Consider the following 18,003-nt stretch of genomic DNA (forward strand, 5'->3'; position numbering starts at 1 on the left):
GGGACAGGAGAGATGACAGTCCCTCTAGGGTGGTGAGAGCATCAGTGGGAGGCAGGAAGCCCCGGAGTGACGGTGCCACCACCAAGGCCTACAGCCCTCCAGGTACCGGGCAGAAGTCGGCATCCCAGAGAGATGCTCGCTGGCAAATGGTGCTCAGTGCCAGCCAGTCCCGGGACAGCGCACCCAGCTTCAGGCCTGGATTCTAGTCTGGCTCATAGCTCAATGACAGCGTGACCTTGGTCAAGTCTCCCAACCTTTCTGTGCCTCATGTAGAAAATAATTGGGCCAGGCATGGTGGCTCACACCTGTAATGCCAGCACTTTGGGGCTGAGGAGGAATTGCTCGAGCCCAGGAGTTTGAAACCAGCCTGGGCAACCTAGGAAGATTCTGTCTCTTAAAAACGACAACAACAAAAAAATGAAAATGAAAAAGAAAAAATGAAATAGGTGATCACAGACATGGTGCAAGATTGCTAGGAGGTTCACGGGAGGCGTGAACGTGTCTGGTATAGGCTAGATGCCTGGCAAAGCTGCTGTCCTTCCCCATCCCTCATCCCCTGGACCTGTCACTAGGTCCCATCTCTGCCATATTACCCTCTGCCCCTCCCTTGCCTGGCCCCCGCCCCTAGGCCACTGCTGCAACTCTTCCTCCCAGCCTCCCTCCTGTACCCGCTCAGTGTCCTGGGGCCTCTTTCTAGAAAACAACACAAATCTATTTCAAACTCTGCTGTGCCGTGCCCTGCCCTGACCTCAAGAGACAGCCCCAGCTCTACTGCCTGGCACTTGTGGCCTCCCGGGACCTAAAGGCTACCCTCTCCAGTCCCATCTTCTGTTTGGACGGCAGTTGGCCCCTCCAGGCCTTTGCTGTGGCCATTGCTGTTTTCCACCCCGTATCTCTGCAGATCCACCCCCAACTACGACTACCTTTCTGTGTGTTTTTTTTTTTTTTTTTTGAGGCCAGGTCTCACTCTGCCACCCAGGCTCGAGCGCAGCGGTATGATCTCAGCTCACTGCACTCTCCACCTCCCGGGTTCAAGCAATTTTCCCACCTTAGCCTCCTGAGTAGCTGGGATTACAGGCACGCCCCACCACATTCAGCTAATTTTGTATTTTTACCAGAGACGTTGTTTCTCCATGTCAGCCGGAGTGGTCTCAAACTCCTGACCTCAAGTGATCTGCCCGCCTTGGCCTCCCAAAGTGCCGGGATTACAGGCGTGATCCACCACGCCCATCCTAACTACCCTTCTCTAACCTCCAAGCCAGGCCAGACCAGTGGCGTCCCTCATGTCTGTGGGCACCAGGCCTGGCACATGGGGTCCCGCCTATACCTCCTCCACTAACCATGAGCCTGCCACGTCCGCATCACGAGGGCCACCAAGATGGCCAGCCCAAGAAATCCCTCTTACTCTCCACCCTGCCACGTGACTCAAGTTCTACCCCTCCGGGTGCACAGGGGAATGGCACACAAGACACAGCTGGGTACAGGTTTATTGTGGCACTGGAGGTGAAAGGGGGCCGGTGTGGCCAGCACCGGTGTGCTGTGGTGGTGGAGGGAGTGGGGTGGGAGGATAAGGCGGGTGGGGCAGGGCCGGGGAACCCCAGGCTCGGGCCAGGAGCCGGGTTAAGGCAACCATTGCCAGCCCTACCCAGAAATGCCAGGCCATGGCTCTGGGGCCGCCGCGGCAGCTGTGGGCAGGAGGGGCTCACACGTGGGAGAAGGCATGGCTCTTGCAGAGGGGCCTGTCCTTCTTGGAGTAGAAGGTCTTTCCTTCCAGGTTGATCTGACATATCTAAGGACAGCAAAGGCCCAGTCACATGGGGTTGGGGGCAGCAGTAGAGGCCCCTTCCCAGCTTCTCCTGCATCCCCCAGGCAATAAACAGAGGGCTGGTGGACTTGGGGCTGAGGCCAAGGCTCGGGGCTCTCACCGCACAGACGAAGCAGGTGTCATGCCAGCTGAAGCCCAGCGCCTCCAGGAAGCGGTCCCCAGCGTCGATCTTGAAGTCACAGCCATGGCATTTCGTGCCAAACATCTTCTCATAGTCTGAGGATGGGAGCAGAGAGGAAGGGGACCTGGATTCATGCCTGCCCCATGCACCATCCCTCCTCACCCTCATTGGCCAGCAGGTACCTCGCTCGCAGTAGGGCACGCCCTCCTCCATGTAGAAGGCCCTGTTCCGGATGGGCGTCTTGCAGGCGGCACAGGTGAAGCAGTGCACGTGCCAGGTCATCTTCAGGGCATGCATGATCTCCTGGAAGGAGGTGCCAGTCACTCGGCAGGCTCAGGCCCCTCCCGCCCTCCCCTGGGTCACGGGAACACAGGGCAGCTGGCCGCGGGCCCTGTTCCTTCTCATAGTAAACACTACATCTAACCGTTCAGGACTCCCATGCCTCCATCTCCATCTCCAAGGTCTCTGAGTGGATGTCCACTGCGCCTTCAGACCTGCCATGTCCAGTACTCAGTTCCTGATCCCCTCGCCCCAAACCTCTCCTCCCACAGGCATCCCCGTAACACGGATGGCAACTCCATTCTCCCATTTGCTGCAGCCAAACACACCCTCCTCCCACACCCCACACCAGGTCCCCCAGGAAATCCAGTGGGGCCCACCCCCAAGGCATATCCAGATTCTGCGTGCTGCTCACAGCCTCCCTGATGCGAGGTGAGCCACAGCGATCTGGCCCCTGGGATCACACACAACTGGCCTACAGCTCCTCCCTCTGATCCCAGCTGCCGCAGCAGGCCCCTGCAACCCCTGCAACCCGAGACAGTCTGTATCCTCCTGCATGAAACCCCTTACCGCTTCCCATTTCTCCCAGCAAGAACCAAGCCCCATGCAGACGCTGGAGGCCAGCAGGTCTGACCTCGTTCCCACCTGTCTCCCCCACTGCTCTCCTTTGCGTTCTCACCTTGCCTCCGCACACTGGCCTCTTGCCTGAAATTGGCACACCCGGCACGCTCCTGTCCTGGGCTTGACACTGGCTGTCCCCTCTGCCTGGACTGCTCTGCCCCGGATATCTCAAGGCTCACCCCTCACCCCCTTCAAGTTTCCGCTCGAATGCAGTCTTCTCCACGAGGTCCCACCCTGACCACACGAGTAGCAGCCAGCTGCCTTCCCTACACCACGCCCAAGCGCTTCTTGCTCTACTCTTTCCTGTTTTCCATAATGTGATCTAACATTACTTCCAGGCAGTCTACTTATTGCGCTTATTGCTTACTGTCTGCCTCTCCCCTCTTCTTCCAGCCAAAACGTAAGGCCCAGAAGGGCATGAAGCATCAACTGTTTTGTTAGCTGATCTAGCCCCACAGTGCCTGGCCCTTTGTGGGTGAATTGACTAGGCTCCGCAGGAGGTGGGAGGGGCCAGAGGCACAAGGTGCTGAGCTCTCCCTGGGCTGGGCTGTTCGCTAGGAGCCTCGGGGCCAGCCAGGGCCAGCAGTATTCACCTCTGGAGCAGGCAGAGGGCAGCATGGGGCCTCAAGGCGGCATGAGGGTCAGAGATCTGTGGGTTTGGCCAGACCCTGACCTTCTCAAGTCTTGGTTTCTTCCCTTGTGAACTGGGAAGCTAATCCCGGCCTTGTGAGGCTGTTATGAGGATAGCCCTGAGTTTAAATCCAGGGATCCCAGATCCAATCCCTGCAAGGGTCAAGTGGGGACTGTGTCATACGGAGGAGCACCTCTTCTTCTGGCAACGGTGCTACTGGTTCATTCAGGAACGCCTGCCTGGCTCAGGCTGAAATCTAGGTGCTCAAGTGAAATCTGCTGGGCACAGTGGTTCACGTCTGTAATCCCAGTGCTTTGGGAGGTCAGGGTAGGAGGATTGCTCGAGGCCAGGAGTTCAAGACCAGCCTGGGCAACATAGCAAAACCTCATCTCTATAAAAATATTTAAAAATCTGCTGAGCATGCTGGTGGGCATCTCTAGTCCTAGCTATTTGGGAGGTTGAGGTGGGAGGATCCTCTGAGCCCAGGAGATCAAGGCTGCAGTGAGCAGTGATCATGCCACTGTACTACAGCCTGGGCAACAGAGCAAGACCCTATCGTTATACATAAAGAAATAAAAAGCAGGAGATTTCACTTTCACTCTGCCTCCCAAGTAGCTGGGACAACAGGTGCACACCACCACACTTGGCTAATTTTCTAATTTTTTTTTTTGTAGAAACAGGGGTCCATACTGGTCTTGAACTCCTGGGCTCAAGCAATCCTCCCACCTTGGCATCCCAAAGTGCTGGGATTACAGGCATGAGCCACTGCATCAGGCAAATCTTCTGATTTTAAATTGTTGGCTACTGATTTTAAAATGAAACAGTGGAGGCCAAACAAGACGTTACGTGTGGGTGACACGTAGCTTTCAGATGGCGCATTTCTGGCCTCCACAACACCTGTACCCCATCTTACATCTACCTTGCAACTGTGCTGGCCCTAGCACAGTGCCACCCTTCTCTTTAGTGAGGCCCGGAGAAAGCAACTATATCCCCTGCTCACACAGCCAATAGATCACAGAAACAGATTTTGTGCCCGTGTCTGGCTGGCTCTTCTCACTGTCTGGTGTTGCTTGTTGTATAGGAGCAGACAAGGTCACAGTGAAGGAACTTGGGCATAGACAGGGCTCTACCAGGGGTGTGGGCTGGTAGGGCGGGAGCCCAAGGCTGGGAGGCAGATTTCTCTTTCTTTTTTTTTCTTTTCAGACAGAGTCTCGCTCTGTCGCCCAGGCTGGAGTGCAGTGGTGCAATCTTGGCTCACTGCAAGCTCCGCCTCCCGGGTTCATGCCATTCTCCTGCCTCAGCCTCCTGAGTAGCTGGGACTACAGGCGCCCGCCAGCACGCCTGGCTAATTTTTTGTATTTTTAGTAGAGATGGGGTTTCACCGTGTTAGCCAGGATGGTCTCGATCTCCTGACCTCGTGATCCACCCACCTCGGCCTCCCAAAGTGCTGGGATGACAGGCGTGAGCCACCGCACCCAGCCATTCTCCCCTTCTTGCCTACTGATGGAACCCCCAATTTTGCTGGACACATGGGTAACTAAAATAAAGACCGTATTTCCCAGCCTCCCTTGTCACTGGGTGTGGTCATGTGACTGAGTTCTGACCAATGGGATGGAAGCAAAGGGTCAGGTGGCAGCATCCTCTAAGGATGGACTCCGTGGAGCTCTGTCCCCTTTCTTCCCCTTCCAACTTCCTGCTGGCTGGGAGGTGGGCATTTTGGCAGAGGCTGAAGTATCTTTCTCTATGAGTGGTAAGTAAGCAGGTGCTGTGAACAGTCAAGCAACAAGGCGGAGCCTGGGTCCACCAGACCAGTCCCAGACCACCCACCCCTAGATGTTTTTAGGCGAAGAATAATCTACCATTATTTTGAGTTTCCCACTGCTTGTGGTCAAGGTAAAACCTCACTGATATGAACATCACTATCACAGAGCTCTCTGGCTACCCCTGGCAGCCCTGGCTCTGGATCCAGAAATAAGGAGGAAGCATGAGACAGAGCAGCTTCAGCATGTAAAGCTGGCCCTTCTACCGTTTCACTAGAGCAGGGAGAGCCCAAAGTGGGAGTCATGAGGGCCCAGAGCTTCTCCTGGCTTGGTCCTCATGCTCTTTGCAGCCTTGGGCGGCTTCTGAGCAGGAACATGGTCATTTGTTAAGAGCATCCTGACTAATGCAGGGTGAGGCCAGTACAGCAGCCTATATAGGCTGGTAAGGACCCGGAGGGCTCACTCGGGGAGACCCCCAGTCTGAGGGTTGCCCAGCAGCCCTCCTTCCCACTGACAGGCTTGGGCCCGCCTCCCCACCAGCCAGCCCTACTCACGCCTGTAATCTTCTTCTTGCATTTGGCACAGCTGGGTGCGTAGCGCACGTCATAGCATGGCGGGCAGAAGATGGCGCCCTTCTCCTCGAAGAAGCCGCCCTCTTCTAGGACCTTCCCACACTGGCTACAAACAAACTCCTCGGGGTGGTACGCGTGGCCCAGCGCCACCAGGTAGCGGCCCCTGCCGGGAGGCGAGGGCAGTGAGAGGGAGCGCATGCAGAGGAGGTGGAGGTCTTGGTCCCCTTCAGGCTGACTGACCACCCACCGGGAAGCCTCGGGAGGGAGGAGTTCATTCTCCCCATTTTCCACATAGGGTAGAAGACAGGCTTGGGAAGTGACCATGACAGCCATGAAGCTTGCAGAGCCAGCCCGTCACACTGAACTGCTGGTGACAGGAGAGGCAGTTTTAGAGCAGGGAGGACCCCGGGAGGAAGGGCTGACGACTGGAGCCTCATGAAAGCTGAGGAGCCCCTGGGCAAACCCTGGGGCCATCCTATCCTGCTGGCCTGCCTGATCTACCTGGCAAGAGCTGATAGAGTTGGTTGGGCACGGTGGCTCACACCTGTAATCCCAGCACTTTGGGAGGCTGAGGCAGGCCTGAGATCACCTGAGGTCAGGAGTTCGAGACCAGTCTGGCCAACATGGTGAAACCCCGTCTCTACTGAAAATACAAAATTAGCCAGGCGTGGTGGCCTGCGCCTGTAATCCCAGCTACTCAGGAGGCTGAGGCAGGAGAATCTCTTGAACCCGGGAGGCAGAGGTTGCAGTGAGCCGAGATCGTGCCACTGCATGCCAACCTGGGCGACAGAGTGAGACTCCATCTCAAAAAGAAGGAAAAGAAAAAAAGGGCGACAGAGTCAGGAGCAGGCCAGGGCTGAGGACTAGGAAGCCTCTAGAATCCAGCTTGCTGATGCTGGGGGGTGTTTGATGCTGCTTGGCCCCACGGGGCAGTGCACAGAGGGAGGGGCTCTAGGCCTGTATGCTCTGAGAGCAGAGAGAGACAGAGAGCAGGAGGTGGGGGCAGAGGCACTGGGAAGGGGCAGGCCCCTCTTGGCCCAGAGAGCAGCAAAGGTAGGGGTGCAGCTTCAGCCTATGGTTGGCCCTTTGGCCGTTTCGGCAGGGCAGATGCTGCTAGCAAGTGTTGTGGGTAGGCTGGGGTAGGTAGCGTGGGATTAAGAATCTGAGGACCCAGCTCAGGTCCCGACTCCTACTCCAGCTGGGAACTGAATCCTTATTCCCCCCAGTCGCAGCTGAGGCAAGATGGGTGGGCAGACAGGTGGGGTTGGGCTGCAGGATGGGAAAGCCAGGGTTGGACGGGAACAGGACACCCACCGGATGACCTTGTGGCACTGGTGACACACAGGAGTCTTGCCGTTGTTGCTGCCCCCTCCTGGTACCCCTCCGGCAGCTGCCTGCACGATGGAGGTGCGGTTCTGCAGCGGCGTGGGCGTGGCCGGCTGGCTGTGCCGGGTCAGCACTGTGCTCGTTTTGTCCGGGGCATAGCGCTCGGCAAACGCAGGGTCCACAGCCCAGGGCGGGCGGCTGGTGGGGCTGGGGGTGGTAGGGCCTGCCGGGGCCGGGGAAAGTGGCTCTAAAGGGGTGCCCACGGACCCCAAAGGACAGGGGGTGGAGCCCCAGGCAGCTGAGAGAAGCCCGCCACCCCCATGCCCTGGAGGCTGCCCACCCTTGCCCAGGCCCGAGCCCACTCCCTCTCACCAGGCCAGGGCTCCTGGGGTGTAGATGAGGCTGGGGCTGGGGCTTCTGTCCTGGGCACCTGGCTGCAAGATCTGCCATTCAAGGCCCTGCATGGCTGAGCTTCCTGGCATGGCCCCACCCCCCAACCTGGGTCCTGCTGGCCCCACGGGAGATGCCTGGGGGCATGGAAACTGCTGAGCTGGACTCCAGGTCCCACTGGGGTAGGGATGGGAAGGGCAGCTTCTCATAGCAACGTCCAGGTAGCTGGTATGTTGTCTATAGCTGGGAGATGGAGCAAGGCTCCCGCTTCTGAGGCAGCTCTTGGGGCTCCCCTCATGCCAGGAAGCCATCTGTGATGGCAGGGCAGGGCCCCTTTGCCAGGTACCCCCCTCCCACTGAAAACGAGGACGGCAGGGCCCAAACTGAGTCCAAACCACGAAACACCCCCACACCCCAAATGCAAACCAGGTGCACAAAGATAGAAAACAGAGGCAGAGCAAGCAGGGCTGAGAATGTTTATTTCCAGGCCCAAGGCAGCACAGACCTGGCAGACAGCAGTACCACAGGGCAAAGAGGTAAGGCAGTGTCAGATGAACCCAGTTGTGCGGCCAGGGCCAGGCCAGCAGGAGGCTCAGGCCAGGGGCAGGAAAGTGGGGGGTGAGGTAGGCAGAAGCTGGAGGCACTAAGGGGGTGCCCTGGGCAGGAGGAACAGAAAAAGGGAGGCAGAGAGGGCAGCCGGCTGGAGAGGGCCGGGCTACGACTGCACGTTGAGCACGTGGGCAGAGCGCTGGTGGTGCCAGTCCCGGAGGCGGGTGTAGCGTGGGCTCTGCAGCTCCAGGACATACTTTTCCCTGAGGGGCAGAGAGAGAGGGAGGAAGAAGTGGAAGGAAGGAGAGATGGAAGGGAGGCAGGGAGGGAGGAGGGAAGGAAGGAGGGAGGGAAAGAAGGAAGGAATGAAGGAAGGAAGGAGGGAGGGAAGAAAGGAAGGAGAATGGAGAGCCCCAGCTGGGAGCCTCAGGAGTAGACATAGGGCAGTAGCTGGAATGGAAGAGGCAGGAGGTGGGAGAGGGACTCATGCCCATCCCTGTACCTTGATTTTTTCAGGTGCTCCTCATCCGGGTCTTGCACTGAGAGGGCAGAGGCAGGCATTGACCAAGAGAGACAGAGGGTCAGGGCTCACGCCTGGGCTTGGGGCCAGAAGATTACCCCCTGCCCTGGGCTGGCACTTACTGAACTCGGTGCCTGTGAGGTGGGCAAGGATGCGAAAGGAACGCGACTGGCCTGTCCCTGGCCGTGGCCGCCAGTCCTCTGTGTTCTCCATCAGCCGCTGCTTGCTGGCGTCTGGGACCAGCGGTCGGAGCGGCTGTCTGTGGGGAGGGTGTGGCTCAGAACCCCACACTGGGGGTGGGCAGTGGGGGCAGCCCCTCCCAGGATTTGGTGTATGTGGGTTTGGGTTACAGTGATGGGAGGGAGTGGGTAAGGGTGAGGCTAGGAGCCCTGCTGGGCGGGTGGGTGAGAGGACAGGAGGGCGAAGTGGAGAGGAGGGCAGCTAGGGTGGGGAGGGGCCGCCGCCCAGAGTGCCAAAAGGAAGAAGAGAGGGACAGGCAGAGGGGGCTCACTGACTTGTCAGGGGTCTGCACCTGTGAAGGAAATAAGACAGATAGACAGATAAAGGGACAAAGGGACAGGCACAGGAGAGGAAGAAAGATGGGGAGGGGTCAGAACAGCCGGGGACAAGGCGGCACTGAGTGTCTGGGGCTCAGCTGGCCCGACACCACAACCCAACCCCCAGCCGCCAGCGAAGGGCGCGGCCTCATTCAGAGACCCCTCCCCAGGGCGGTGCCCTGCAAGGCGCCACAGCCTCGGGAGGGGCCCTGTGCCTGCAGCCCCACCCCGGCCGCCAGGGGTCGCTGCCGCACGGTTCCGCCAGGCTGGGGCGCAGCACAGACTGAGCAGCAGCGGGCAGCGGGCGTGGGGCCACAGGGGGCCTGATAGCGTGGGCGTGGGCGCGGGCGGGCAGGGGCCGACGTACCCATTCTGCTGCAGGGCGCTGTCAGCGGGCGGGGGCGCCCCGAAGGGTCGGGCCGTCTTGTTGAGGGAGACGCTGGGTGCAAAGGTGTACCGCGGGGGGTCCGCGGCAGGGACGGAGGCCTGGGCAGAGACAGAGCCGGGCAGGGCGGGCGGGCGGGGTAGGGTGGTGACCTGGGTGGGAGTGGGGCGCCTGCGCGAGAGGACAGCGGCAGCTCCAGCCCCCCACCCCCACCCCCCACATCTGTCTGGAGGCTAAGGGGAGAGGACAACAGGTTTCAAGGGGCCCATTTGGGAGTGCTGATCTCAGTCCACGCAGGACCGAGGGCTGACCCAGTGCGGGCGAGCACGCAGCGCCGATGGCGGGAGGCAGGCAGGCGGACAGACAGGCGGACATGCGTGGTGCCAGGACCGTGCGGCAGCCCCTGGCTCAACTCCAGGGCCCTAGACCCGCCTTAGCTCGTTTCCACCCTCCACTTCCGGCCAGGGATTGGGGTACCGAGAATGTGCCAGGAGGGCGAGCAGGCCCGGCCGTCCAAGCCCACACCGCCCGCACCCAGATGTCTCGGCCTGCCTCCTACCTTCTGTGGTTTGCTCTGAACTGGCTGGGCCCTGGAGAAGAAGGAAAGCATGACAGCGGGCTGGGCCCGCGGGGATCCCCTCCGCCAGCGCCCACGCACCCATGCATGCCCACCTGCACCCATGCATGCCCACCCGCATACCTGCTGAGGCCCAGGCTGAGGCGCTCCCCGCAGGCCCGGATCTTATTCTGAGCTTCGATATGTGTGAGGCTCCCTGCGTTCTCGCCATCGATGCTCAGCACCCAGTCACCGACGGCCACTCCGGCCTGCGCCGCTTTGCCTCCAGGAGTGAGCTATGGAGAGAGAAGCAAAGTGACTGAGGCCCTGGCTCCTGCAGACCCAAGCCAGGTTGATGGTGGTAACCCTGCCCCACCCAAAGCTGCCCCACTTCCAGAACCCAGAGAGCTCTTATTCAACAGAGTTCTAGGCAGCTGCTGGACACTAAAGCAAGCCAGGTGGTGGCACTCACCTGAGCTTCACAATTTCCCCAGTCACACTGCTTATTTATTCACCACCACGACCCTCCCACACAGTCCAGAAATTGCTATGATGTCCACAAACAGCCAGGCTCAGGCTAAAGCCCAAGTTTTTCAGGAGGACCATTGCCTTTTGAGGCTCCTGCTGGCTTCCTGCCCAGGCCGCTCCACCTACCAGATATGCCGTCTGACCCATGCAGGGGGCAGCTTCCTCCCTGAAACCACCCGGGGCTCTTACGGACCTCTTACCCCCCAGCACCCTGTGAGGGGCCATCTGCAGCGGTCTCCTAGGACCCTCTGAGCGCCAGAACAGGCCCTGTTATCTTCCGGTTCCCTGTGAACACTGCCTGAATGGGGCCTAAGGTGACAGCCGGGGCTTCACAGGCCATACATGGGTGTCACGCCCAAGCCCTCAACTGCCAACTTTCTCCAACCCCAATCCTTCAGGCTATTGAGCTGGGAGTCCCTGGTTCCTGTGGCAATGAGAGGAGACAGTAGGCTGGGAGAAACGGCTGCCACCAGGATGAGCTGAGACCATCAGGAATGACTTCAAGGACGCTGTGAGCCTCGGTAAAGGAGAATGGGGTGTGCTGCCTAGCGGGTGAGTTTACTTATGATGGCTTTGAATGCCAGAAGGAACTAGGACTTGGCTTTGAGGGTAGAGGAGCCACTGGCAGTTTTAATGTCTGGGATGGGGTATCTCCCAGGCCCTGAGAGGGGTGACCCTGATAATCCCCTTCCAGGCCTCGAGGCCAGCCCCAGCAACACAGGCGGGGCAGCTTGACTGGGTCTGAGCCCAAGGGGCCACCCAGCCATCTGGCAAGAGGCCTGGTACTGCAGTAAGTAGGCTTTTGTGAGGCAGTGCTGGAAGACAATTTCACTGGGTGGGGGGGATCTGGGGGGTCCAGGCTGCCAGAGGCCCCAGGAGGCTCCTCAGGTGGGCCAGTGCACAGACTGGGCTGAGACAGGGAAAAGGGAGGCAAGAGGTTTCAGAGAGATGTCAGAGGGCAGGGCAGCCAGACACAGAGCCTGACAGCACCAGGAAAAGAAAGGCGAGCTGGGCTCAACATGATTTCTTGCTTGCATGGGAGGTCAGAAGGCTAAGAGAGCTCAGTGGCCCCTTCCTCACTCGCTAAATAAGAACAGTTGCTTCCGTTTATTGAGCACCAAGTATGCTACATATTGACACTGAATCTTCCAACAACCCTGTGGAGTAATCAGGGATTTTACCCATTTTGCACTTGAAAATGTACACAGAGGCCGGGCGCAGTGGCTCACGCCTGTAATCCCAGCACTTTGGGAGGCTGAGGTGGGTGGATCACCAGGTCAGGAGATCAAGACCATCCTGGCTAATATGGTGAAACCCCGTCTCTACTAAAAATACAAAAAATCAGCCGGGTGTGGTGGTGGGCACCTGTAGTCCCAGCTGCTCGGGAGGCTGAGGCAGGAGAATGGCGTGAATCCGGGAGGCAGAGCTTGCAGTGAGCCGAGATGGCGCCACGGCACTCCAGCCTGGTCGACGGAGCAAGACTCCGTCAGAAAAAGAAAAAAGGAAAAAAGAAAATACACACAGAGAGGTTAAACAACTTGCCTCAAGTCACCCAGCTAGTAAGAGGCAAGGCCAGGAAGTGTCCCTGACCCTAAGGCACTGTGGGCCACCTCTGCTGAGCATGGGGGCCCAACCGGGGGGCCAGTCCACCTGGAGACATCCTGAGCCCCTCCCTCACCTTTAGTTCAATCCAACTAAATCAACCCCTTATACGGTATGTGGGGAAGTGACACCCCAGAGGGGAAGTGACTTACTCAAGGTCATGGTGAGTCAGTAGAAGGGAAACCTGGCCCAGCCACTCCCTGCCCACAGGGCTGGCTCCTGGGAGGTGTGGGCTGAGCCCGAGATGGAGGTCTTGGGGTGCACAGGAGCAGCTAGCTGGCTCCTGGAGAGGGGGTAGGGGGCGGGGACGGCTTCCCTTCCCAGAGTGAGGAGGGCAGAAAGCAGAGGATGAGGAGTGTTCAGAGCATGGAGAGGGCGGCAGGAGAGCAGGAGACAGCGCTGGGTGGGTGGCTGGAGAGAGGCAGGGAGGGGCTCAGGCCAGGAGCAGGGTAAGGCCAGAGGAACCAAGGAGGGAAAAAGCCAGGGGGCTGGACCCTGCATGAGGTGGGGGTGAGTCAGCCTGAGCAGCCCAACCCCCCAGTCCCAGACGTTACCTCATCTCCCAGGCCTGGGCCCACGGCCAGCCCTCACCCCTCCCATCTCCCTCCATCCTGGGGTCAGGGGAGGGGGAGGGGACTGGCCTAACTCAGAAAAGCCCACCTCACCCACCCATGTGGGCCCAGGTCCAACTCCAGGGCTGGGATCAGCTAGTGGCCCCACCCACATGCCGGGGATGCTGACCAGGGAGCTGGAGCTTGGAGTGCCCCCAACAGGCCATATCTGAAAGTCATCTCCATCAGGGAAGAAACTGAGGTTCAGGGTCCCCAGACGCATTGGGCCAGCACTTTCCCAAGGGGCAGGACGCCGGGTGGGTTTTCAGAGCTGTGTGAGGACTGTGTAGGAGGATGTGTGTGGTAGGGCGACCACTGCCCTCACTACCCTGCTGGTGGGGCAGGTTCCCGGAGAACACCGTGGAAGGACCCCTGGGAAGAGCCTACCCTAACCCCCATGCCCAACTCCTACAGACAGACTCCACCTTGACGCCCTCCTCAGGCCACAACCCTCTGGGCCCTTCCAGGCTGGGCTTGCCCTGGGCTTCCTGACAACAGCTGCCTGCCCACCCATCGCCTGGGTGGGCCTCTCTGGGCAGGCGGATATAGGGGCAGGAAGTCCCCACCCCCTGCTGACCCCCAGGCCAGTCAGAGATGCCAGCCCACAGGTTGGCCTCACCCACTCTGGGCAGGCAATTTGTTGTGTCTCACAACTGGACCATACAGCTGGAGCTGCAGCCTGATGACCAGCTGAGGGGCCCAGCAGTGGGGTTCAGGGGGCCAGGCCTAGGCCAGCCCTTTTCAGCTTTGCAGACTGCAGCCACTGTTGGCCATCCCAGCGTGGGGCCGCATTCTTGGGCTTATAAGGCAATCCCCCTGCTACAGGGAGGAGCCAGCCTTCAGCTCCACCCCCACCAGGGCAGGCTCTTGGAAGCTGAAGTTAAGCCCCTAGAGAGGAGCCCTGTCCTGCACTTCTGCTTGGGGTCAAAGGCCACCACGTCCTGAATGGGAATGGTGGATGCAGGTCCTTACATAGGCTGGGGAGAGACCCCTTCCACCCACAACAAATGCACACCATCCCGCGCTTCAATTCCAATCCCTGCTTCAACATGGACTCGATGAGCGAGCCCCTCCACCTCTTCATGAGTTCTTCTCTCATCTGGAAAAACAGGATGAGGACTGCTATTCCCTGGGCAGAAGTGTGTCTGAAGTGAAATCCTACAGTCACAGTGCCCTGCCTGGGGCCTGGCTCCAAGCATTGCCACCTCAAGTTTAGATACCTCCTGGAAATGTCAGGCTCCCATCCTGCACAATGATCCTCCCTCCCGCCCTCAGAAGTGGCCACAGGAGCTTGGGAGAACAGCATCCGGTACAGTGCAGGACTGGGGAAGCCTGGGTGCTCCCTCCCAGTATCCACCTCATTGGGAGTCATTGCAGCGGGCAGGTACCACTACATCTCGGACCTGGACATCTCCTGGCCTGCTAGCCCCTGACCAGCTCCTGTTAGGACTCCCCCATCACCCTCTGGAGACCTGAGCACCCAAAGACCGCTGGGGGAGCCCCCTCCCCAAACCTAGGCTCACCCGGGAAATGGAGAGGGGCACATTGAAGTCCTTGCCCCCTTGCAGCCGGAAGCCCCAAGGTGCCGGCCCCTCCAGCACTACCTTGAAGGAATCCATGATGCCGGCTCCTGAGAGGAGAGGAGAGAAGAGGTGAGTGGCCAGCATGGTGGGCAGGCAGGCAAGCAGGCAGGCCGGCCGGCCCAACTCAAGATACCAGGCTTGGACAGGGGCCAGGCAGGCACGGGCAGCCCCTGAGCACACGCAAGCCATAGTAGGCAGGTATTTTGTCAGGCTGGGCTGGGCTGCTGGCGGACCTCACTTTGGAAAGACAGGAACAGCCTCCCTCCCCTTGGGACTGGAACTGTGAGGGGTGCCTGAATCCAGAGTGGAGGTTCTTTTCAACCAGGGGTGGGCCGAGGGACTAAACTGGCGCGGCCTCCCCGCAAGCCAGCCTGGAGCCTCGGGCGGCCGGGTGAGTCAGGGGCCGGCTCTCCTCTCCCCCGCCCCCAGGTCCCGGCAGGCAGGCCGCGGCTGGAGCCTGCTCGGACTATATAAGGCGTGTAAGCTGACACTGTGCGGAGAGCCAGCGCAGGGAGCACACGGGGGCTTGGGACACGAGGGGGAGGGGAGGGAGGCGGCTGCAGCGGATCCTCCCAGCCATTCCGGGACCAGTCGAGGCTGCTGGGAGCCAGGGCGGGACCCCTGGGTGCTGAAGAAGGGGAAGGCGGGAGTGGGGTGCGGCCCCTGTGGAGACAGGTGGGGGCTGGGACCCTAAAGCATAGCTTGGAGGGGGATCCTTCCCGGAGCCCAATGGGGATGGTGCCTCCCACACAGAACTGCTCCCACACCGACGTGACTCAGTTTCCCCCTAGTCCCCCGTCCGGGCCCCATGCATTAGACTGGCCCCGGCCGCAGGAAGCAGCGCAGGCGCCAATCGGCCCCGCCGCAGCCGGCTTCGCGGCAGGAAGGCGGGGGCGGGGGCGGAGGCAGGGGCAAGGGCCCGCGGGAGGAAGCACAGCCTGGACCGCGACCCCCAGTGCCCTTTGTGGTCCTCAGCAGGCCCCAGGCGCCCGCCTGGTCCAGCCCAAGACGCCCCGCGCGGTCGTCGATACCTGCTCGGCCCCGCCAGTGCGCTGCTCGGCGTCGGGCTCCAGGGAGCCGCGTTGGGATCGGCCGCCAGTGTTCTGACCCCGCCCCCGCAGTCACCCTCCACTTTGAGCGCGCGGAAGGGGGCGGGGCACACGGCCACGCCCTCGTCGTGACCACGCCCACTAGACGATCTCCGTTGGTGGAAAGCGCCACCCAGCTCTTCCGTCCCGCCCAATCACCACGTCCCGTCGGGCTGCGAGCTGAGAGGCCTCCCCGACCCGGGCCCTGCAGTGGGGCGGAGTCGGGGCGGGGCCGGGGCTGCGGGTCGCCTCATTAGGGAGGAGCTGCCTCGCCCAGTCCCCGCACCGCCCGCTGGCGGAGGGAGGGGAAAGCGGACCTGCAAACCAGACCGACCTGGGCCCTAGTCGTCTCTGAACCTTAGTTTGCTACTCCGAAAAATGGGACGATCATACTCGCCTCGCAGGGCTGCTGCGAGGGTCGGTATCGTAGGTGCAACCATCGGGGGCTGCAGGATTTCTAAATCAGAGGGCCTGGGAGGAGATAAGGTGGGGAAGTTGAGGGGGACAGGGGCGTTTAAAGCTTGATTTGCGCAACGCTCTACCGAAGGCAGGAACACAGGGCAGGAGCGGACGCCGGGGGTCCCTGGCCTTCGGGCCTTGCCCTCGCTCGCATCCCTACAACCCCGACCCGACCCGCACACCGTCGGAAGCGCCGCGTCCCGCTCCACCTTGGCCAGAGCGGACTGCGCCCCGTGGGAGGCGTCCTCAGAGTCCCGGCCCCGCGTTCAGCCCGGGCACTAGGGCCCGCGGCGCGGACACTGAGAGCATGCGGGTGTCGGGGTGAGGGAAGGGGCGTCCACCCTCCACTCGCTTGGTGGTCCCGGCCGGTCAGCTCCTCCTAGGACATGGTTGCTGCAGTTCTCCCCTCTCCATCCACAGTCATCACACCCACCCTCTTCTGCATAAAACGCTGTGAGAGTTCTCATCGTTAAAGACCTTCTCTTGACCCCACATCCCTCTCCAACTACTAGCCTTTAATTCTGCTCTTGAAAGTCAAATTCCTCCAGGGAGTTGTCTGTTTATCGCGTCTCCACTTGCTTTCCTTCAGTTATCTCTTGAAGCCATGCCAGGCAGGCTCTTGTCCGCACCGGTCCCCTGAGATCTTTCTTCTCAAGGTCACCTGTGACCTGGAGGCCATCGGGCCATGGAATCCGTGGTGGTTCAGTTTCATCCTGCCCCTCCTAGGGGCAGCATGGGTCCGGGTGGATTCTCGTCCCCCGAAACACCCTTTTTCCCTGACTTCACAGCTTCTCCCTGCCCCACTGGCCCCTCCTCCCCATCCTCCTCTGCCTCTGGCTTTGGCCGTCTGATGCCATCTCTCTTTATTCTCACCCCCTAAGACCCGGTACCGTCCTGTGGCTTTCAATACCACCTGTATGCCAAGGCATCTCATGTTTCATGGCCAGCCTGACCTCTCCCCAGGAACTCCAGACTCCATTATCCAAAACGCTGCCTAGATGTTTACTAGATCAGGGTCCCCAACCCCCTGTTTGTAGCCTGTTAGGAACTGGGCTGCACAGCAGGTGAGCAGCGGCAAGCCAGAGAAGCTGAGTGTAGCAGCAGCATTAGATTCCGATAGGAGCGTGAACCCTATTGTGAACTGTGCATGCGAGGGATCGAGGTTGCTCGTTCCTTATGAGAATCTAATAATAAATGGGCCGGGTGCGGTGGTTCACGCCTGTACCTGTAATCCCAGCACTTTGGGAGGCTGAGGTGGGGGAGGATCACTTGAGGTCAGGAGTTGGAGACCATCCTGGCCAACATGGTGCAACCCCATCTCTACTAAAAATACAAAAATTAGCTGGGCGTGGTGACACATGCATATAATCCCAGCTACTCAGGAGGCTGAGGCAGGAGAATCACTTGAACCGGGGAGGCAGAGGTTGTAGTGAGCCAAGATGGCTCCACTGCATTCCAGCATGGGTGACAGAGCGAGACTCCATCTCAAAAAAAAAAAAAAAAAAGAATCTAATGATAAATGTACTGCACTTGAACCCTCCTGAAGCCACCCCCACCCGCCCCCAGTCCGTGGAAAAATTGTCTTCCGTGAAAGCAGTCCCTTCTGCCAAAAAGGTTGGGGAGCCACTGTGCTAGGTATCTCAGGCCATCATGGCCCACCTGTCCCACCTTGTGCCTTTCCCACCTCCCTAACTCATTCCTGACTTCAACAAGTGCCACCAACATTCATCCAACTGGTTCAGCAGAAATGGTGAAGTTATCCTTCCTTTCTCTTCTGTCCTCCCCCAGATTCTGCAAATTCCACCTTCAGCATGTTCACATCTAACCACTGCTTCCACCATTGTCCCAGCCACTGCCATCTTGTGCCTGTGCCCCTGTAACAGTCTCCTAACGGGTATCCCTGCTTTCACCCTTGCCCCTTCCAGAGTCTTCATGAAGCAGCCAAAGTGATATTTTTAAAGCCAGAATCACACCACCATGTCACTCTCAGCTTTTAGCATTCCAGTGAGATCATATTGCACCCAAAATAAAACTAAAGTC

The 18,003-nt window shown here is 59.6% G+C and overlaps 1 protein-coding gene across 9 annotated transcripts; it reads right to left on the bottom strand.

The window, feature by feature from the left end:
* Positions 1-1,469: 1,469 nt before the first annotated feature.
* PDLIM7 (PDZ and LIM domain 7) lies at positions 1,470-15,524 on the bottom strand. 9 transcript variants are annotated; one of them, XM_028849957.2, is made up of 14 exons: positions 15,448-15,524; positions 14,357-14,463; positions 10,237-10,388; positions 10,096-10,126; positions 9,519-9,637; positions 9,106-9,126; positions 8,717-8,853; positions 8,577-8,613; positions 7,508-7,569; positions 7,124-7,358; positions 5,792-5,972; positions 2,129-2,249; positions 1,926-2,041; positions 1,470-1,789 (listed from the first exon to the last, which is right to left on the bottom strand). In XM_028849957.2, the coding sequence occupies exons 2-14, from the start codon at positions 14,450-14,452 to the stop codon at positions 1,703-1,705; spliced, it is 1,395 nt and encodes a 464-aa protein (XP_028705790.1). In that variant the 5' UTR covers positions 14,453-14,463; positions 15,448-15,524; the 3' UTR covers positions 1,470-1,702. The 9 variants fall into 9 exon arrangements, 8 of the variants coding, with proteins under 8 accessions (XP_028705790.1, XP_077793606.1, XP_014997010.1 ...); XM_077937480.1 differs by lacking the exon at positions 15,448-15,524 and adding an exon at positions 14,650-14,817; XR_013395027.1 differs by lacking the exon at positions 9,106-9,126 and having other exon boundaries at positions 7,508-8,337.
* Between the last annotated feature and the right edge of the window lie 2,479 nt (positions 15,525-18,003).

Source organism: Macaca mulatta, chromosome 6 (genome assembly GCF_049350105.2).
Source record: "Macaca mulatta isolate MMU2019108-1 chromosome 6, T2T-MMU8v2.0, whole genome shotgun sequence".
Taxonomy (NCBI): domain Eukaryota; kingdom Metazoa; phylum Chordata; class Mammalia; order Primates; family Cercopithecidae; genus Macaca; species Macaca mulatta.

What these genes read in the sequence shown, in the direction of transcription:
- PDLIM7 (XM_028849957.2), bottom strand. Translation starts at nt 14,452, where the DNA reads ATGGATTCCTTCAAGGTAGTGCTGGAGGGGCCGGCACCTTGGGGCTTC. An exon ending in CAGTGCCACAAGGTCATCCG is followed by an intron (nt 5,973 to 7,123) that starts GTGGGTGTCCTG and finishes GCCTCCCGGCAG; the next exon opens with GGGCCGCTACCTGGTGGCGC. An exon ending in GCAAGAAGAAGATTACAGGC is followed by an intron (nt 2,250 to 5,791) that starts GTGAGTAGGGCT and finishes ACCTCCTTCCAG; the next exon opens with GAGATCATGCATGCCCTGAA.